The sequence below is a fragment of the Panthera pardus genome, unplaced genomic scaffold (genome assembly GCF_024362965.1).
Source record: "Panthera pardus isolate Hobbes unplaced genomic scaffold, ASM2436296v1 HiC_scaffold_16, whole genome shotgun sequence".
Classification (NCBI taxonomy): domain Eukaryota; kingdom Metazoa; phylum Chordata; class Mammalia; order Carnivora; family Felidae; genus Panthera; species Panthera pardus.
Window position 1 is genome coordinate 131,810,211 of NW_026526721.1, and position 22,045 is coordinate 131,832,255.

General features: G+C 42.7%; 1 protein-coding gene across 9 annotated transcripts in view; it reads right to left on the bottom strand.

Annotated features, from left to right (window-relative positions):
* The window catches only part of HACL1 (2-hydroxyacyl-CoA lyase 1), a 93,298-nt gene that overhangs the window by 35,414 nt on the left and 35,839 nt on the right, over positions 1 to 22,045 (bottom strand). For 5 of the 9 annotated variants that reach the window (XM_019435976.2, XM_053903823.1, XM_019435960.2 and 2 more), the window contains one exon: positions 18,758 to 18,912. In XM_019435976.2, the coding sequence (XP_019291521.2) occupies positions 18,880 to 18,912 (33 nt within the window). In that variant the 3' untranslated portion in view covers positions 18,758 to 18,879. Of the gene's footprint in view, positions 1 to 5,519; positions 7,596 to 12,391; positions 12,540 to 17,735; positions 17,883 to 18,757; positions 18,913 to 22,045 lie in introns of those variants that run through there. The other 4 variants (XR_002076433.2, XR_002076434.2, XR_008422595.1 and 1 more) reach the window with 3 other exon arrangements.

The following is a 22,045-nucleotide window of genomic DNA, read 5'->3' on the forward strand; positions in this document are numbered from 1 at the left end:
TACATATTTATTGGAAGAACATTACCACCCCAGTTCCCCTGCCTCCCCCTTACCTAAACCCCACTGCCTCATCACATCACATCCAGCACAGCCCCACTTAGAGACAGTGGTTCTTCTTATCTTCTAGGAGATTAGATGGAGTACAGAGGAAGGGCTGCCCTCACAATTTGATTTGGTTCAAGGTAAAGACAAAGCATCATTTTCAAATGATCTAGTCTCTGTCCAGCTGGAGGTAGCAATCATACCTTTCTATGGCATGTGGCTGTGTTGTTTGGCAAGGCCCTAGAACAGGACCATTCCTAACACATCGATAGGCAGATGCTGACCAAGGCTCTGAGGTAAAGGGTGGGAAAGGGCACTGCCTGTGTCACATATAATGATGCATCCTCCCATGGCATCGTGGGAAGGGAGATATTGGCCAAGATAAACAATAATCGGAAGCCGCTGAGGAGCCTTTTAGAATTACAGACTTCTAGGAAACAATACGCTATGACACAAAGGACATACACGGGGACTGCAGTCCATGCTGCTTTGGGGTCCGTGTAATTCCTGTAACCAGGAGGTTCTCCGTCCTGTAGGCTATCATGGAACAAACTGCATAAACTGGGAGCCACAGCGTTCCATATTACTCCACTCCTTAGTCTTAAAGTGCTTTAAAAATACTCAGCCCACAGAGAAAGGGTGGCCTGCAAGGCCAAATATATAGCTATACAATCTTGGATAAGAACAGGTGACTTTTTTTTTTAAGCACTAGAGAGAAAAAATTTTCCATCGAGTTATCATGGATTATGTGATTACCTGTTTCCTTATATACAGAGTTACCCAATATAACTGTGATGTTTCACAAACACATGCATGTCCCCAGGAAGTGGAGGCAAAAGGCTAAACTGGAGAAGATGGAAACAGAGAAAGAATGATTCGGGAAGGTAAGAGAGAGGTCAGAGGACTCATTCATTCATTCAACAAATATTTACCCAGTTCCTACTGTGCTCCAGGCAAAGATCTAGGAGTTGGGGATTCAGTGTGAATCAAATGTAAGAAATTTCTAGCCCCCAGGGACTTAACTTCTAGTGGGAGTCTCAAGACAGACAAGAAGCATGTATAATAAAAGGTCCATGTTATTATATTATTCATCGTAATCAAGAATAACGGAGAGATATAATTAATCAAGAGAGCCTCATGAAGGGAAGTAAAAGGTAAGAAATTAGGAAGGTAAGAGAAAAGTTTGCCTTTAGTCCTGAAGGGGGGGTTCATGAAAGAGTCTGAGGCAATTCTGACCTTACGGGATGGAAATACCAACATCAGCCACTGTTCACTAAACATCTATTGCACTTGTACATATGTACTTGTACATTTTTTGAAAGCCTCACAGCAACTCCATGAGGTAGGTGTTACTATCTCCATGTGACACATGAAGAAACCAGGGCTGATAAAGGCAATTGAGGTAATCTGCCCAAGGCCGCAGAGCTAGAACACAAAGCTGGCTGCATGCCCCAAAGCGTGGATTCTTTACACTGTACTATTCAGCCCCGGGCCCAGACACCACAGGGAGAGGGCAGGTGGGTGAGGGAAACTACTCTGGCCCAGGGCTTAGAGTGGGCATGAACATGGCCTTTCCAGGGGCCACCAACAGGGCCTCTTGTCCAGAGTCCTCAGAGGGAAACAGAATGGGCTGAGCCTAGGTGACAGATGCTGGCAGATTCTGACAGCCTGGAATAGCAGAAGGTCACTTCCAAATGGGAATGACTCTACAATGACTGGATGGGGGATATTTTATATGTGCTCAGTGCATTCCAGCTCCCACTCAGGCTGGGAATTGCTAGCAGGGACAGTTTGCCTTGTGTTCTCCCTGGCCTGACAGTCAATTCCAGAATACCTGTTCTTCTATACTCCCACCCCTTCATGTCCAAATGCTCCCAGTTTTCTCAAGTTCAAATGTTTCCTCTCCACGAAGAGTTTGCCAGGAGGAATGTGTTCTACCCCCCAGCCCCCAGGAACTTCCCTAGCACAATCTTGGATCTTCATTCTTGGCACTTGAAGGCAGTGTGCGTGGGGTCAACAGCCACAGTTTAAGCATGGCTTTGAAGCCATTAGCCAGTTCAAATCCTGACTCTGCCACTCACTGTGGGGAAACTCTTCAGGAGTTCAATAAAGATAATATTCCTTGATGTTATCTCTATGAAGTAGAAGTGATTAACCTAGAGTTTCCTTGGGCTAGAAATACCCACGTCTCAGGATTCCGCTTTTTCCCTTCAGGACTCCTGAGGAGGGGCCTCCACGCAAGCCTTACAGCAGCCAAATGGGAACACTTTATCACTTGTCATAACAACCCAGACAGAGTCTGGCAAAGGCTGAGTTGGAAGGTGTTGGCTAGGCCTGCAAGCCACAGAGGATGGCCTGCTTCCTCCCCCAAAGAATTGTGATGGCCAGCCCTTCTTTGAGCTTCTGCTTTCCCTCCTCCACCCGCCACCAACCCCCCCCCCCCGCCCTGCCGCCGCCACAGGAACAAGAATGAAGAAGATGCAACAGAGGCCACACACCTGGGTGAGCAGCCCCTAGGAAGCCTCCTGACCCCATGTACAGAAGGACAGGTGGCTCTCCCACAAAGCTGATCTTTAAGGTGGAGTGACGCTGCCCATGGGCAAAATGGCCCAATCCATGTCCTGGGTTCTGACCAACCAGACCGATAACTCCTTTCCTTCTAAAAAACATGGAGACATAAATTTAGAAGGGGATGGCCCAGAGTGGAAGTATGGGGAGAGAGGTCTCCTCTTTAACAGTATGGATTTGATATAGCCTTCTAAACTGCCTTACACAATGCTGCCACATAATAGGAGCAGTCTAAACTACTCAGAAATAAGAATACTTATGTGGGTATGTATATATGCAAATACGAGTATAGATCTAGTCTGTGTGTTCAACCTTATAATATGCGACTTAGCTGTATTTTATTTCTGAGTAAGTTGTTAATCACTTGAGCACAAGGCTCATGACTGCTTGATCCCTTTATTCCCCTAAGTGTCAACTCAGATACACAGCAGGCCTTCCAAGTGTCAAATTGGTTAATGAAATGGTTTGGATGGTATACACAAGACAGATAAACTACACTGCAGTATATCCAAAACCTTAAGAGTAATTCACACCGGGGCACCTATGTTGAGCATCCTACTTTGGCTCAGGTCATGATCTCATGGTTCATGAGTTCGAGCCCCACATCCAGCTGCTGTTAGCACAGAGCCCACGTTGGATCCTCTGTCCCCCTCCTTTTGCCTCTCCCTGCTTGTGCTCTCTTTCTCTCTCTCTCAAAAAACATAAATTAAAAAACATTTAAAAAAAAAAAGAGTGATTCATACTGGATCAAGAATTCCGTTGTGATGTTTCAGAACAGACTTTTCTATTGCCAAGGGAATCATGAGTTTGCAGCTGCAGAGGAGTCAGCTTTAAGTGAAATGACACATGTAAGGCAACTTGCGCATAGGCTGGTCTTTAATTTTTTTTTTTTTAAGTTTATTTATTTTTGAAACAGAGAGAGACAGAGCATGAACGGGGGTGGGTCAGAGAGAGAGGGAGACATAGAATCGGAAGCAGGCTCCAGGCTCTGAGCTGTTAGCACAGAGCCCGACGCGGGGCTCGAACTCATGGACCGTGAGATCGTGACCTGAGCTGAAGTCGGACACTTAACCGACTGAGCCACCCAGGTGCCCCTAGGCTGGTCTTTAAATGTGAGGTTCCAGAGGTCCCTCTCTGAATTGGTGCCTTTGTGAGGGCCTTGGCTCCCACCTGCCTCCCCCAGGCTCTCTCTATGATGTGCCAGACTCTTCCCATGTCAGTGATACCACCTGGCCCGCGACAAAAGAACCAGCTCAGCCCAGCTCTAGCTTCAGGAAATAAATGTCATCAACCCCTAAAAAATAGACTTCAGAGAGGAAGATGCTGACATACCATCAACTACAGTCTGGGATTCTCCACACACTGCCTGAAAAATGCATGAACCCAGTGTATTTGTTCGCTAGGGCTGCCCTAACATAACACCACAGATTGGGTAGCTTCAGCAAACAAATGTGTTTTCTCACAGATCTGGAGGCTAGAAAATCTCACAGATCTGGACAGGAAAAAAATAAAATGGGCCAAGTTTTCTCTCTTAGATGCCTAAAACTAAAAACCTATGAATGTGGAGTAAGTAGATTTGGCATGCACCAGACTTAGCATGCTCCAGATCACCCAGAGGGTTCGTCAAAACACAGATTTCTGTTTCTGACTCAGAATGTCTTCGAAGCTGGGTGGGGGTTTACATTTCTTAGATTTCAAGGTGCTGTTGCTGCTGGTCTACTTTAAGAACCACTAGTCCAGGGGCGCCTGGGTGGCGCAGTCGGTTGAGCGTCCGACTTCAGCCAGGTCACGATCTCGCGGCCCGTGAGTTCGAGCCCCGCGTCAGGCTCTGGGCTGATGGCTCGGAGCCTGGAGCCTGTTTCCGATTCTGTGTCTCCCTCTCTCTCTGCCCCTCCCCCGTTCATGCTCTGTCTCTCTCTGTCCCAAAAAAATAAATAAAAAACGTTGAAAAAAAAAAAAATTAAAAAAAAAAAAAAAAAAAAGAACCACTAGTCCAAGGGTTCAGTTAGCAAAAGGAGTGTATCCACAGTGATTGAATTATTGGGGCATAATTATCCAGATGACCATTTGTTTCCATGGGGAATTCTGGACAAATTTATAACTGCCCTAGAGAATTCTACTTTGTAGCAGTGTTCTTCTGGTCTCATCTTCTATGTTCCTCCCCTCCCTTTACCATTGTATTCACCCTAAAAGCGTGTATAACCTTATTTCCAGATTACAGTTGTAACTATATTTCACTTTATTGGTGAAGGAATTCTCTGGAAGAGGCCTGTGGTTTGCAAATTCAAAGACATACTTTGAATTGAAGCCAATTTAAATATATAGCTCATTACTTTTTTTTGTCTTTCATATAGACTCCAAATTTCTTCTACAATTCCCCCTTTATGTATCAGTTTGAATTGCATTTTTAAAACTGAATGGTTCTTGAATTAGGAACTCCACAAACCCAAGGCAACTGGTAAGCGGTAGCATCCAATATGCAAATGACCTTCTAAAGTAATTTTCCATTTTTATTCCTGCCCTATTTCAGTCAGTCTGGGAGATTCTTGGAAAGAACATGTGCTAAACGCATTTCCATTTATATTAGTAGTTGGCTCCATAAATAGCCAATTTGTTCTACTTTTCTCTGGATCATCCTCAAACCTATTAGCCCAAGCTGAGTCACACTGTCAAAGAAAGCTGACATGGTTTATATTCAAATAGATCAAACTTGTTAGTCCCGGTATACAACCATAAACACATTTAGAGAGAAAAGAAAAAGAAAACTACAATATATTCCCAGAAATCAGTAGCGTTTCTATACAGTAATAATGAAATAGCAGAAAGAGAGGTTAAGAATCCTCCATTTACTTTTTTTAATCATTTTATTTTTTAATTTTTTTTTTTTGAGAGACAGAGAGAGAGAGAGAGAGAGAGAGAGAGAGAGAGAGAATCCCAAGTAGGCTTTGCACTGTCAGCACATAGCCCAACATGGGGCTCAATCTCATGAACTGGGAGATCATGACTTGAGCCTAAATCAAGAGTCGATGCTTAACCGACTGAGACACCCAGGCTCCCCACCACTCCATTTCCAATTGCACCAAAAAGAATAAAATACCTGGGAATAAACTTAACCAAAAAGGTGAAAAACGTGTACTCTGAAGACTATACAACACTGATGAAAGAAATTGGAGATGACACAAATGGAAAGATACTCCATGCTTATAGACTGGAAGAATTAATATTTTTTAAATGGCCACACTATCCCCAGGGCAATCTACAGATTCAATGCAATCCCTCTCAAAATACCAACAGCATTTTTTCACAAAACTATAACAAACAATACTAAAATTTGTATGGTACCACCAAAGACCCTGAATAACCAAAGCAATCTTGAGAAAGAACAAAACTGGAGGTATCACAATTCCAGATTTCAAGATGTACTACAAAGCTGTAGTAATCAAAACTGTATGGTACTGGCACAAAAACAGACACACAGATCAATGGAACAGGAACGTATAATCCACAATTATATGGTCAATAAGTCCATGACAAAGGAGACAAGAATACACATTGGGGGAAAAACAGTCTCGTCAACAAACGGTTCTGGGAAAACTGGACAGTTACATGCAAAAGAATGAAGCTGAACTGCCTTCTAACACCATACACAAAAATGAACTCAAATGGATTAAAGACCTAAACATGAGACCTGAAACCATAAAAATTCCAGAAGAGAACACAGGCAGTCATTTCTCTGACATCTGACATCGGCCATATATACTACCATTGTTTTTGTTGGTGACCTCTCTCCAGCCATAGTGGTCTATTTGTATTTAAAATGGAGTATGGCTTGGGGCACCTGGGTGACTCAGTCAGTTAAGTGTCTGACTTCAGCTCAGATCATGACCTCAAGGCTTGTGAGTTTGAGCCCCACCTTGGTCTGACAGCTCAGAGCCTGGAGCCTGCTTTGGACTCTGTGTCCCCCCTCTCTCCCTGCCCCTCACCCACTCATGCCTTCTCTCTCCTTCAAAAGTACATAAACATTTAAAAAATAAAAATAAAATGGAGTCTGTCTTTATTTATTGTTTTATGAGTATAATTGGCTTTTTAAAAATAATGAATATAAAGTGTTCACTATGCCCTGGTTTACAGGAAGGATCAAGGTGTATTAAAAGAGCCAGTGGGAAGCAATTTTCAAAGACCCCAAAGACAAAGTCTCTGGTGAGCCCTTTTTCTCCCATGTCTGCTGGCTCTTATGAGAGCAATCTCCTGTTCCGTTTAGTTCCATATTGTCAGAAATTTGAGGAGCAGCCTCAATTGCACATGGCCAAGCATGCTGCCACGTGTTATCATTGCTGAGGAGCTAGATTTACCCCTTCCGTGGCTGTCCCTCAGAGCCCGGATTCTTCCTCTGTGCCTAAAACAGCCTCCCCTCATACTCTCTTGCAACTTGAAAAACACCATCTCACCTGCATCCTCTTTATTATCAATCTCATTGAGTCAAATCTCAGCCCAAAGTTGGTGTGGAGACCCCAGTAGGTGTTCCAGGGTAGAAGTTTCATCTCATGACTTCTCAGATAAGCAACCTAGAAGCTCCTATCTTGCCACATACAGGGTGGGCAAAATGAATGGCACATGGTAGGGATTCAATGGATGTCGAATTAAATAGAAGCTTTACGATCTATTTCTTTATCACTTCATCACTGCTGTTCCTCATACTCTGTCACTGTTCTTTAGGTAACACTGATTTTTTTCTCTAAATCTTAAGCCAAGCATTTTGTGAGATCATCAAAATGGAAAATTCCAGAAATCCTCATGTCAAAATCACAGTTCCATTTGTTCTCTTTCAAATCTTTTCTCTTTGAAAATTGTCCCTTCAATGGGGCGCCTCAGTGGCTCAGTTGGTGAAGCATCCGAGTTTGGTTCAGGTCATGGTCTCACGGTTTGTGAGTTCGAGCCCCACATCGGGCTCTCTGCTGACACCTCAGAGCCTGCTTCGGTACTCTCTCTCTCAAAAATAAACATAAAAAAGTAAAGTAAAAGATTAAATTAAAAAATAAAATAAAATTGTCCCTTCAAGATAAAACCACACAATATGTGATTTTGGAAGTCACTTGATTTCCCTAAGCCTGTTTCCTTATCATAGGAATAACAATAATCACTCCTTTCAAAGGTTGCTGTAAAGATGAAATAAAATTATGTGTGTGAAAGCTCTTAAGGGCTAGCCAAACCTTATCATTATCATTACCTTAAACTCAGATCACAGCAATACTGATATTCAACATTAATAGCTACCTAAAACAGAACAGCCTCACTGATGGAGCTTTCTTTAAAAGGTTATACTACTCTATTTAGAGTTTAGCCATTTTCTCTTCCGTATTTTTTTCTTGTTTTCCCACAGCCCTTCATTCCTTGAATCAGTGGCATCCACTTCCTCAGGAGGTAGGTGGGTAGGTCAGCCTGGTTTTGGGAATCCCGTGGCAGAAGGGGGGGGGCTGGCTCCCCATAGCGTAGACCTAGAGGAGAAGCCATATCCAACACGGCATCTGGTGGTAGCACTACAATGTCTGAGGGAGAAGTCCAGGCAGAGGGGCCTGTGAAGCCCTGGACATGCCAGGACAGTGTGGAGAATGCAGCCAGAAACTTCTGAGGGCCACAGAGGGATGTGGAAAGGACTGAGAAGATGGCAAAAGAGCCCTGACAGTTTGCAAAAAGTGGATGCGATCAGCAGAATAGCAGGGTCTGAGGCAGATGAAGCTTCGAGATGGGAACTGCCATGAGGAAAAAGGACAGCTGTGGAAGCTGACCTCCAAAGACGGCCCTCAATGAAACCACGCCTCCTGACGGTCATGGACCTGCACAGTCCTCTCTCACACTGAATTTGGGTTGGCCCTGGCACTCACTTTAACCAAGAGAATAATGGCACAAGTAACACAGTTCCAGGCCAAAGTCTTAAGAAAGCCTTGTAGCTTTTGCTTGTGCCCTGGTGGAAGTCAGCTGCTTTGTGAAAAGCCCAGGTCTTTCTGCTTGTGCAGACAGACCACGCGAAGGAGTGCCAAGGGCCTAGGCCTGTCCCAGACCAACCAGCTCATGGCTGTCAGGAACAAACCTGTAGTCTCACAAAGTCAGGTTTATTAGCCCACTGCAATGAAACAGACCACATCCAGAGGAACCATGGGACGACTCACCAAAGGTAGAGTTAGCATAGGATTGGAGGGAGGGATTGAGTTTAGGTGGAATATAAATGAAGCTGAGTGCTTTGTTTCTGAATTGAAGAAATCATTTTATTAAATTGAGGTCATTGGGGCACCTGGGTGGCTCAGTCGGTTAAGCGGCCGACTTCGGCTCAGGTCATAATCTCACGGTCCATGAGTTCGAGCCCCGCGTCGGGCTCTGTGCTGACAGCTCAGAGCCTGGAGCCCGTTTCAGGTTCTGTGTCTCCCTCTCTCTCTGCCCCTCCCCTGTTCATGCTCTCTCTCTGTCTCAAAAATAAATAAACATTAAAAAAAATAAAATAAAATAAAAATAAATTGAGGTCATTGAGGAAACTCAGTGTAAGGTGACATTAAAAGCCAACAATTTTCATGCAAAGCATTTGCAGAATACGTATGCATTATATGAGGAGGGATGAGAGGGCTCAAGGAGGATGAGTGGGGTGCAGACGGAGGACAAAAGATGGGGGTGCATGAGAGAGTTTCAGTATTCCCACCCAGTTACAAATTGGAACAATGGAGGTCTGCTAGGAGCCGGGCAATGGGATTATGACAATAATCCCGGCTGGCCTAGGAAGTGCCAATGGATTCAAAGCCACACATAACATTCTAATTCTTTCGATGGCTATCATTTAAAAAAATCGGGATGCCGTCTTTCATAGATCAAAAATTCACATACCATGAAATTCACCATTTAAGAATACACAAATAAATGATTTCAGTATTGAATCAAAGGTTCAATTGGCTCAAAGCAAAGCAGGCTCCGTGTAAAGGATTCCATGTCAGATCTGGATTGTGAAGCGGACCCCGAGGTCCTGTTTCCCGGAATGCTATGAAGTTATAACAGATGGAGAAATCTGTGTCCAGAAACTCTGCATGTGCATCGCAAATCAAGGCTGTTTGGGCATGGCACGCTTACTGATAAAAATTCCTGATAATCTATGATTTTAGAAAGCAAAGTTTCTCATGAACAAGAAAGATGGATGTTAGGGCACTTCCAGCTGCAGTGTGTCCTTGGCTAAAATATCTCCTTCTGTTAACTGTGCATCTGACATTATCCATGTCTCTGATTCCAGCCTGATGAATGGCTAGGCAGATGTTTACATTCATGGTCTGAGCTGATTTTTACTTTCTCAGAGTAAAGAAGGCAACTCAGGACTTCCAGGCCAATGGAGCCTCCAGCGGGCCCAGTTCCAGCTGCCATCTGATGGCCGCTGTGACAGAGGCCCCAAGCGAGGTTAGGAGAATCAGCTGAGTCCCACCAACCTGCAAAGCTGGGAGAGAGAATAATGTCTTGCATTTAGCTGCTAAGTTTGGGAACGGTTTGTTACCCATAGATTATGGAATCAGCCAGGCTTGAAGCAAACCTCTCCCCTGATGGCAGGGAAGATCCCCCAAAATGAGATCATCCTCAGGTAAGAAGGAAACAGGGGAGAGGAGTGAATCGAAAGTAGATGAAGCACTTAGAAGAGACTGAGTGTTACCCTCTGGTGATAGAAGTCAGAAAGCGGCTACCCCTGGGGGATGGAGGTTTGACTGGAAAGAGCATGAGGGAGCCCTCTGCATTGCTGGACATGCTATGTGTCTCGATCTGGGAATGGTTACCCGGAGGCATACCTACTTAAGAATTCATCAAGCCGTACGCGTAAGATAAGTAGAAATGGAGCTCAGGAGCTGATTTCTATTACAGAGGAATAAAGAAAAGTCAACCAATTTTGTGAACTATATACCTGCCACAAACATACTATATAAGTGAAAATAAGAGATTACGACAGACACATGAAGGAAACAAATATTTATGTAGGAGAAAAAGTACAAATTATGAATTTAAAGAGGAACATGATTGTGAGCAGAGAACTTAAGAAGGGTATAAAATTACAAAATTGCTGGAATATTCACTCAGAATTCCTATTTTATGAATGAAATTAGAAATAGACTTTCCCTCTTCAAGGTCATGTCCCTGGAATTAGAGATGGAAGGAAGCTTTGAAACCCTCTTTCACTAGTTCTCAAACTGGGCTGCACACCGGAATCACCTGGGGAGCTTTAAAAATACTGATGCCTGTGCCCCTAGAGATTCTGATGTAATTGGGTTACAGTGCAGCCTGGGATTCAAGATTTTTAAGATCCCCAGGTGGTTTCCGTGTGCTGCCAGGATTGAGAACCACTGGTCAATTTCAACCACTCTTCACAAATGAGAACAGAGGCCCAGTACTGACAAATGGCTTGCAAAGTATCCATTAATTGGCCAAAGCCAATTTTCTCTGATGTGCCTTAATAGGAGGGAGCTGTGGCATGGATAATACCAAACAGTGAATAATCTAAAAATAATTTCTATTTGGTTTGGGAAAGCAGCACGTGACTTCCCGGCCACTGACTGGTCTGCTAATTCAGTTTGGCTCAAATGAATGTGCCTTTTCCTGAGTTTACACTGACAGCCCAGGCCTGTGCTGAGGTGTGGAAGGAAGGCGGCCAAACTAAATATTGACCATGGTCAGTTCCCCAGCTGTCCAAAGCACACAATAACTATACAGACGTGCGGACTTCTCTTTCTTACCAGAAGACTCCACAGAGGGACAAAACTAGCTTTTTCCTGACCCTTTGTTCTGTGAGCGGTGGGTGCCTGAGGCATGAAGAGGGAGTGAGGCGGAGGGGCTAACGGTTATCAAGGGGCATTTTTGTGCCAGGTTTCATGCTACCCATTCCTATAAACAGCATGTGCTCCAGACCACTCTATGAGTTAGGCATTCTATTATCCTCGTTACAGAGATGAGGAAACTGAGACTTAGGTTGTAGAAGCACCAAAGCAGAGCCAAGATGGAAACTCGGGCTTACTTTACTCTGTCTGAGAGGGACAGTCGAGGCCCGAAACTGAAAAACAAGCTGCAGGTGGATCCTTGGATTTTAAGCCCTGAACAGGCCCTGCCTCCCTACTTCTCAGCCCTAACAGTCTAAAGGCAGTAGCAGAGGCCTCCAGAAGTGCCTGTGGCAGCCACAAGGAGCCAACTACCAAGATCCCCAGCTGCTGCTTCTCCAAAATCCATCGCCTGATGTGTGCCAAGCTCACACCTCCCAGGCATTGTGCGGCTCCCCTCCGATGTCTGCGTCCAGTAGGATATGAAGGGGGCCCGTTCCTGGGAGACATGGGACTGTGACAGAAGCTTTGCCAAATCTTCCTCAGACGGCAGGCAACGGGAATGCTTGGGCCCAATCTTCTCTCCCTCCCTCCTTTCCCAGGGTGAGGTTTGCATGGCAGTCTGATGGCTCTCTCAGCCTTTTCCTGCTCCTTCTGTTTTCTCTCACACAGGTGGTTCCCTGAATAAAACCCTCGGAGTGTTCAATCCCATGCAATGCCCCTCCCCCACTGGCGCCCCCAACCATATATGCATCACTGTGGGGGGAAAGGAGGTCATCCTCTGCTGACTCTTCTAGAAGAACATGGTCCGAGATTTTGAAGGTGAAGTCTACAGAGGAACAAGTTTCTCAGTGTTTGCCCTTGTCATCGGTCTTAGTGCCATGAAGGAAGAGAGCCTAGGCAACAAATGGTTCACTAGCACACCAACTAGCCCTAATTCATTTGCCAAGAGTTACCTTTTACTGCAGGCGTCCAGGAACACCAGTGCCAACTTAAAAAGGGTAGGGATTCTTTTCTGACTTCACATCCTTTGGGGAAGACATTCAAACCCTGCAGCCTCAGTGACTCCTTGTAGGGAGATTCTCTTGTCATCTTTTGCTGCTCCTGAAAGAAGAAAGCAGATAAATGATATGCCGATTCTAAAACACCTAGAAGGGGGGCGCCTGGGTGGCTGTCAGTTAAGCATCAGACTTCGGCTCAGGCCATGATCTCATGGTTCGTGGGTTCGAGCCCTGTGTTGGGCTCTGTGCTGACAGCTCAGACCCTGGAGCCTGCTCCGGATTCTGTCTACCGCTTTCTCTGCCCCTCCCCCACTCTCTCTCCAATAAACATGAAAAAAATTTTAAAACACCCAGAAGGAAAGTGGTGCGTGCCACAGTCACCAGTATCAGTCAGTGTTGTTCTGGAAGTACTGACCAATGCCACCAGATAAAAGAAAGGAAGAAGAGGTGTTTTGAAAATTATTTATTTTTTAAGTTTGTATTTTAATTCCAGTTAGTGAACATAAAGTGTAATATTAGTTTCAGGTGTACAATACAGTGATTCAACATGCCCAAACATCACCTGGTGCTCATCACAAGTCAGTCCTTAATCCCCATTGCCTATTTCATGCATCCCTCCCCGTCTCCCCTCGGTTCCTTCTCTAGGAAAGGAAGAGGTTTAAGAGAACCCATTAAGTATGAAATTAATACACAAAATATGTAAATAATAGCTAACTATAAATGTAGAAGAATTTATTTACACTAGCACAAAACACGTTAATGTCCAGGAACAAATTTAATAAAAATGGGGCAAGGCTACTATGAAAACTTTAAAACTCCACTGAGGGACAAAGAAAACCCACTTTCAAAAAATCAAAGATACCTTAGCATTAGTAGAAACAATACTTTAAGATTCAATTCTCCAAATATCATAAGAACTGATATTTGAGAAATATGCATTTAATGCCGTTCTGTATTAACCCTGTCTTTTTGTTTTCTGTAATTCTGATTCTTTGACACCGGGCTAGCTTACCCTGGAGGGACTGCCCCTCCCAGGTTAGTTAATTCCTAGAGAGAGTAAATAAAACCAAATGATCCAGAATCCACAATCCCAACCACCCTCTTTATCACAGTCCTTACTCCTCTTCTTCTCCCTCCCCACCATCCTCCTATCCTAACCACCCCAGGGTCATAGCACCAGGTCACCAGGGGCTGCCCCTACACTCCAGAGCCCTGGGAAATTATTCAAACTGGCCAATCCTAAACCTGTTTACTGTGCCTCACCTTTTTCTTCCCAAGATCACGGTAGAGACTTCAGCCCACTAGTTCCCTTTCTCTCTATGCCTGAGATCGACCTCTGTGTCTTCTGTGGCCTGAGTGGTGCGGCACACTCCTCTTAGGAATTGTAAGAAACTTCTCTTTTCAAGACAATGGTCTCCTGATCTGTTGGCCTTATTGAATCTCGAGTTTTTCTATTATTACTGTATTTTAAAGCACAATCCAAGGAAAATACCAGGGTTTTTTTTTTTGTGTGCTACTGAATATACAAAAATAATCAAGTGGTTATTATGAAGAGAACCATGAAAATTCTGGCAAATGAAAATGTAGGTAGGGTAGTGGGGAGGAAGATAGAGTGGCTGGTGGAAGGTGGGGAGGCAGAGATGGCAGTGAGTTATGAAATGGTTTATGGGTGTAAATTTCAGTCCAAAGCACTCAAGTGTGAAAGAAGTATTTATTTTTAGTAATTCGACTTCAGTCATGTCAGGGCCTCAGGGCCCACAGCCATCCTCCCCGACCCTGCTCTAAGAAACGTGGGGCTCATCTAATACCCAGGCGTAAGGGTGGGCTTCTGATTCTTGGTGGCTCATCTATCCACCCTGCACCCTTGGTTGAGGCTGATGCAGCTTTTGGGACATAACCCCCTCCTGGGTCACCTCCCAGGCAAGAAAATGTCTGTGGCGTTTAGATTGCTATATGCCATGTGGAAGTAGACTCTTCAGGGGTGAACTCAGAGAAGCATGCCAAACAGGAGCACAAGGACACAGGCCCTGGAAGATGAGGGGTGGGTGACATCTGGGTACACAGACACTCAGTTGAGTGGGGGAGGGCAATGGGAATTAACTGCGAACATTCAGAATAGTGACAGATGCCCATACAGGGTGTTGTAGGAGTGCTGGGAGGGAGAGCAGTTTCACAGAAGAGGGGTCTTTTGAGCTAGATCTTGAAGGATATAGCTGATTTCACATGGCAAAAATTGGTAGGTGTGCACAGGGCACTGCAGTAGAAACAGCATGAGCAAAATTCAGGCTAAGGTGAAATCAGATCTGATTTCCTGGGTCCACCTTCATCAGTGGAGGGAGGGAGGCAATTCCCAGGAAACTGCTGGGACCAGGGCATGAGCCATATGGCTGTTGATTAACCATTCCATAGACCACAGGTCATCTTAGTGACTGCTGGATACAAAGTACAAAATTGTGGATGATGCCATCTCTGTGGATATTTCCAGGCCTGAGTCAAAATTTAGAATGTTTCCTTCAAACTTCGAAACTGAAGATTCAGGGGTTTCTGGGTGTGCCTTTTTTCTGCTCCCTAATTGGAGTAAATTTACAACCTGGATTTACCATGGGTTCACTGACTGGCTAGCCCCTCTCCTGGAAAAGGCCTTAGAAGGGACAGAAGATCCTACGATAATCCAGTGGAAGCCAGAGGTGTAGACAGCGCTGCTTGTCAGATCTGAATCTAAGCAAGGTATACTTTTGTTTGCACCTCATCAATGGGGAGAATTCATAGGATCTTCAATTTCCTTTATCCTCATTACTCCATTATTCACATTAGCAGCAGCAAATGCAACCAGGAAACACCAGATGCTTCAGACTTCTTTCTGTATACATTTCACTTTCCAACGCAGGTAGCAGAGTTTCTCAGTTATAATTCCCATCTAGAATTTAACTGGTTTCCAACTTTCTTTAATGCGTTCAAATGAAATGCTACCTACCCTAGTCATTCTGAATTTCCATTTGTTTCAGTCACCTGGCACTTCCGCACGGGAATGCACTGCTCCCTGCTGCCTAGTGAAGAGTCTTGCAAATAGTAAAGGAACAAAAACATTTTTGGAATCCGTATTTTCATTTTCCTTTGGGGTTCAAAAGTTCTACTACTTCTTTGTAACAGAGTTGAGACCTTTTTTCCTAAGGAAAATATACTCACTTCACATGATAAACGGAGCTACTTCAAAGGTGCATGTGTTAAAAAACCATAGAAGGTATCCACTGAGCTATTTCCAACCATCATGAATTCTCATTCAACGATTACTTAGTGAACCCCTGCAGAGCAGGTGGCTGTATAAAGAAGGAAAACAGTGGCGCCTGGCTGGCTCAGCCAGAAGAGCATGTGACTCTTGATCTCAGAGTCATGAGTTCGAGCCTCATGCTGGGTGTAAAGATTACTTAGAAAAATAAATAAAATAACTTTTAAAAAAAGGTAAGTAAAAACACACAACCCCTGTTTTCCAGGAAATGACTTATCTATTTGGGGAAGTAAGACCCATTTATTTAAAACATGAAGCCACACTGCTCAAGGCAGGATGTAATTCAGCCAGTGTCTCCCCTAAAGTCATATATTCCTAAAACACAGTCACATCAGCATGCCTTCTATAGGCCAGGCATTGGGCTTGGAGTTTCAGGGTAGCATTCTGAATTCCCAAACAATCTCATGATGTAGGAAAGCTTTTAGAAAGAATATGAGTAGAGGAACTAACCCAAGAAGTCGTTTCCCACCCCAGATTTAGTTTTCCTAAATCAAGAAAGCAACCCAAATCTTTCAAAGTTCAGTTTTTATGAGACACTTGAGTATTCAACATACCAGGATCACATAAGAGTGTTCATTAAATCAACTAGGAGGTGCAAAATGTTGTATCATGGTAAATTTGACTATCAACCAGTAGATTTATCTTAGAGGGGCTTCTTCAATATCTTATCCTTCTAAGGGAAGATTCTTAGAAGGAAACCAATTTCAAGATTACTGTTACAAAATAGGTAGTCAATGGACAGCGTCATCAAAGTGCTCCTAGACTAATCAGGTCTTCATATGCTCAGACTGACCTCTGCTGGATAGTCTACTAATGTATTAACATGTTTGTTTTTTTTTTCCTCTTGAGCTAAATGTGGCTAGGGAACAAGCATTTTCCCCAAATTATATCTAGTATTTAGATTTACATAGTTCAGTTCACAAATATTCATCAAAGCTTCCACACTACTTTACAGCAAAATCTTGCATTGCACTTGGCTGCCAGAGGCAACCATCCATGGGTAGAGTAGGACACTGACAAGTTTACACAAGCTACCCACTCCCAACACTCTTTTTGATATTCTCTATGCTTTTATGCAGCCCAGGCCCTCTAGTGTGTACCTCAGAAGTATGTAAGTGTGTTTGCCATGTAGGCCCAATTTCAGGGGCTCACTGGGTAAAACCACAGCTCCCCGCAAGTGTCTTGACATCTCAAAGCTGGATTCCACTCTGTAGAAGTCACTTATGCCCCTAAATAGCCAATGGAGACAAGTCTTATGTGTATATTGCAAACCAGCTGAACTTTGCGATAGAGTCATATGCTCCAATTCATATAAAATTCCAGATCATAAATGATACTTTTCAATTTCTAATATCCTTTTAAAATAATGTCTGTTTCTGATAATAAAAATTAAATAATTATTTTTATTTTAAAATTTCGTAAAAGAAGGAAAAATTAAAGAAAATAAAAATTGCTTATAACTCCATCAACACGTTACATTAAAATTTTGGTTTATTTTGTGCCCATCTTTTTCCTTCCGTGTATGTATGACTGTGCGAGTATAGGTGTATACCCTGACCTGGATCCATCCATTTTGTAGCTTGTCTTTTCACTAGTATTATATTGTGATTATTCATCCAGTTATATATACTCTTTTTTTAGAGAAAGAGCAAGCATGGCAGGGGCCGAGGGAGAAGGAGGAAGAATCTTAAGCAGGCTCCACACTGGGTAACAGGGGACTCGAACCCATGCCCATGAGATCATGACCTGAACCGAAATAAAAAGTCAGATGCTTACCGACTAAGCCACCCAGGTATCCCTATACATACTCATTAACACAATTTTTATTTTACGAGGTCAATAGGTCATAACATATGTAGCCAATGTCTTACTATTAAACACTGGCACTGTCTCTAATTTGTGCTGAATGGCCCTATACATAAATATTTGACAAAATATTTTATTATTCCTTTCGGACACACTCTCTAAATGGGCTCCCTGGGTCAAAAGGTATAGTGTATGAACATTTTTTTTAAATTTTATTTATTTATTTTGAGAGACAGAGCAAGTGGGGAGGGGCAAAAAGAGGGAGAGGGAGAGAATTCCAAGCAGGCTCCACGCTGTCAGTGCAGAGCCCAATGTGGGGCTCGAACTCATGAAACCATGAGATCATGACCTGAGCTGAAACCAAGAGTCAGACACTTAATCAACTGAGCCACCCAAGGCTCAGTATGAACATTTTTAAGATTCCAAATACAAGCACTGCTAGGATTACTTTATGAAAATGTACCAATTTCATCTTCCACCACAACACAACAGTTCCGTCTTCATTTTACCCTCACCCTCACTGAGAATTGTAATTTTGAAAGTGCTCTGCCAAGTGGATAGGCAAAAATAAGGGCTTGCAGTCTAACTTATATATTCACATTTATTCATATTCATTTTATTGTATTTTTTCCATTGATTATACACTCATGCCCTTTGCTCATTTTTCTACTAGTGTGTTAATATTTTTCTTATTTGTAAGAGTTCTTTATATATCAAAAGACTGTTGCCTCTGCTGGTCTCAATGTGGTACATATAAACTAAGGTTGCTAATCTAAACATACCCTGAAATTAACAGTTTAGGTATGGCATGACTTCTCCTTTGGCTCAGTAAGTTCTCTCCAGAAAAACAAAACAAAACAAAATAAAACACCAATTCATAAAGCATAGAACAAGCCCCATTAAATACTGGGGGGGCTAAGGTACAAAGTGATCAACAGATAAACTACAAAGTAGAAATAGCCTATATACTCCAACTTACTGAACATGCTTCTACATTAGAAAATTCTTGGGAGATTTTTTTCTCCGAAGATGTTTTTTAAAAAACATGTGACTTTAAGAATGGATTTATGTGAAAGAAGACTGATGTGTAACTCAGCAGTTAGGCAGCTACGATGCTATTATTTAATAAAACTCTCTTTCTTCTTTCATCTGCCAATTGTTCTCTCTGTGGTAGAATACTGGTAACTTTTTCTGGTTTTAGTCACAGTCAATTCCTTTACTATAAGATGTCATTTAGAAATGTTTTTTATTTTTCTTTGTACAATAATTTTAACACTTTAGTATTTTGCTGTGGAAAATAAAATTCCATCTTACAGGAAAGAAAACTCCTCACGACAATTCCCGGACATCTTTATACCTTAGAGCGCGTCAGCCAGTGAAAATCCTAGAAAAAGAAAAGACAACAAACATTCAGTGAAAGAAGTAATTGTCTCAAACTATCCTCCTTTGCTTGCTCTAAAATCTAAAAGTCCCATTATAACCACATTTACCACAATGGCAGTAAATGAAGTTTGTCGTTGGTCTTGTGCTTTTCCCAAAAAGAAGCTAAAAACTCACAGTGCATCTTGCCGTCTTGTCCTATAAAATAACTATTATCAAGTAATCAGGTCACAAAAAACTAGAGTCCGAAAGAACCAGAAGTCGAGTCAAAAGAAGAAAGAAGAGGGGGAGTATCCAAATCTGAAAAGAAGCTGGGTAGGAAGAGCAGTGCACAGAAGCCAAGCCTTTCCCAGGATTCATTCTATCCCACACATGTGGCCTGCACAGAGGTGACTGCAGAGATTAGGTCCTCTCTATAGTATAGCAGGAAGCAGTCAGTTTACACCGCAAATCAATGACCAAATGGCAGATGGACACACAGACAATCAATGAAAATGAACAGCCTGGAAACAATATATGTGTGGAATTTACTGGAATGAGGATAACTCATGTTGAAGTGATAGATTCAAGAAATATAAGGATGATCCTTATGGAGTTATCGAAGAAGAGATAAGAACCTAAATTTCTCCAGCAATATCCCCCAAAATTCATAGAGAACTTGGAGAAGAGATCATTAGAAACCTGAATTCACTAGCGAGACGGGGACAGTTCATTAGGGCTTTACTGTGACTAGCATGGTTTCAAGAATGTCTATTTTGTGTGGTTCTGAATATATCTATTAAATCCATCCAATCTAATGTGTCATTTAAGGCCAATGTTTCCTTATTGATTTTCTGTCTGGATGATCTATCTATCCATTGATGTAAGTGGTGTATTAAAGTCCCCTACTATTTTTTGCAGTGCTATTTCTCCCATTTGGTCTGTTAATATTTGCTTTATATATTTAGGTCCTCCTACGTTGTGTGCATAAATATTCACAAATGTCATATCCTCTTGTTGGATTAACCCCTTTACTACTATGTAGTGTCCTTCTTTGTCTCTTATTAAAATGCTTGTTTTAAAGTCTATTGTGTCTCCATCCCCAAAGGCAAGGGAATTAAAAGCAAAAATGAATCACTGGGACCTTATGAAGATAAAAAGCTTCTGCACAGCAAAGGAAACAACCAACAAAACTAAAAGGCAACTGACGGAATGGGAAAAGATATTTGCAAATGACATATCGGACAAAGGGCTAGTATCCAAAATCTATAAAGAGCTCACCAAAGTCCACACCCGAAAAACAAATAACCCAGTGAAGAAATGGGCAGAAAACATGAATAGACACTTCTCTAAAGAAGACATCCGGATGGCCAACAGGCACATGAAAAGATGCTCAACATCGCTCCTTATTAGGGAAATACAAATCAAAACCACACTCAGGTATCACCTCACGCCAGTCAGAGTGGCCAAAATGAACAAATCAGGAGACTATAGATGCTGGAGAGGATGTGGAGAAACGGGAACCCTCTTGCACTGTTGGTGGGAATGCAAATTGGTGCAGCCACTCTGGAAAACAGTGTGGAGGTTCCTCAGAAAATTAAAAATAGACCTACCCTATGACCCAGCAATAGCACTGCTAGGAATTTACCCAAGGGATACAGGAGTACTGATGCATAGGGGCACTTGTAACCCCAATGTTTATAGCAGCACTCTCAACAATAGCCAAAGTATGGAAAGAGCCTAGATGTCCATCAACTGATGAATGGATAAAGAAATTGTGGTTTATATACACAATGGGATACTACGTGGTAATGAGAAAGAATGAAATATGGCCTTTTGTAGCAGCATGGATGGAAATGGAGAGTGTGATGCTAAGTGAAATAAGCCATACAGAGAAAGACAGATACCATATGTTTTCACTTTATGTGGATCCTGAGAAACTTAACAGAAACCCATGGGGGAGGGGAAGGAAAAAAAAAAAAAAAGAGAGGTTAGAGTGGGAGAGAGCCAAAGCATAAGAGACTGTTAAAAACTGAGAACAAACTGAGGGTTGATGGGGGGTGGGAGGGAGGGGAAGGTGGGTGATAGGTATTGAGGAGGGCACCTTTTGGGATGAGCACTGGGTGTTGTATGGAAACCAATTTGACAATAAATTTCATATATTGAAAAATAAATAAATAAATAAATAAATAAATACATGAAGGGCAAAAAAAAAATAAATTCTTTATCACATAAAAAAAATAAAGTCTATTGTGTCTCAATGGAGTACTATGTGGCAATAAGAATGAAATATGGCCCTTTGTAGCAATGTGGACGGAACTGGAGAGTGTGATGCTAAGTGAAATAAGCCATACAGAGAAAGACAGATACCATATGTTTTCACTCTTATGTGGATCCTGAGAAACTTAACAGGAACCCATGGGGGAGGGGAAGGGAAAAAAAAAAAAAAAAAAAGAGAGGTTAGAGTGGGAGAGAGCCAAAGCATAAGAGACTCTTAAAAAATGAGAACAAACTGAGGGCTGATGGGGGGTGGGAGGGAGGGGAGGGTGGGTGATGGGTATTGAGGAGGGCACCTTTTGGGATGAGCACTGGGTGTTGTATGGAAACCAATTTGACAATAAATTTCATATATTGAAAAATAAATAAATAAATAAATAAATACATGAAGGGCAAAAAAAAATAAATTCTTTATCACATAAAAAAAATAAAGTCTATTGTGTCTCAATGGAGTACTATGTGGCAATGAGAAAGAATGAAATATGGCCCTTTGTAGCAATGTGGACGGAACTGGAGAGTGTGATGCTAAGTGAAATAAGCCATACAGAGAAAGACAGATACCATATGTTTTCACTCTTATGTGGATCCTGAGAAACTTAACAGGAACCCATGGGGGAGGGGAAGGGAAAAAAAAAAAAAAAGGTTAGAGTGGGAGAGAGCCAAAGCATAAGAGACTCTTAAAAAATGAGAACAGGGGCGCCTGGGTGGCGCAGTCGGTTAAGCGTCCGACTTCAGCCAGGTCACGATCTCGCGGTCTGTGAGTTCGAGCCCCGCGTCAGGCTCTGGGCTGATGGCTCGGAGCCTGGAGCCTGTTTCCGATTCTGTGTCTCCCTCTCTCTCTGCCCCTCCCCCGTTCATGCTCTGCCTCTCTCTGTCCCAAA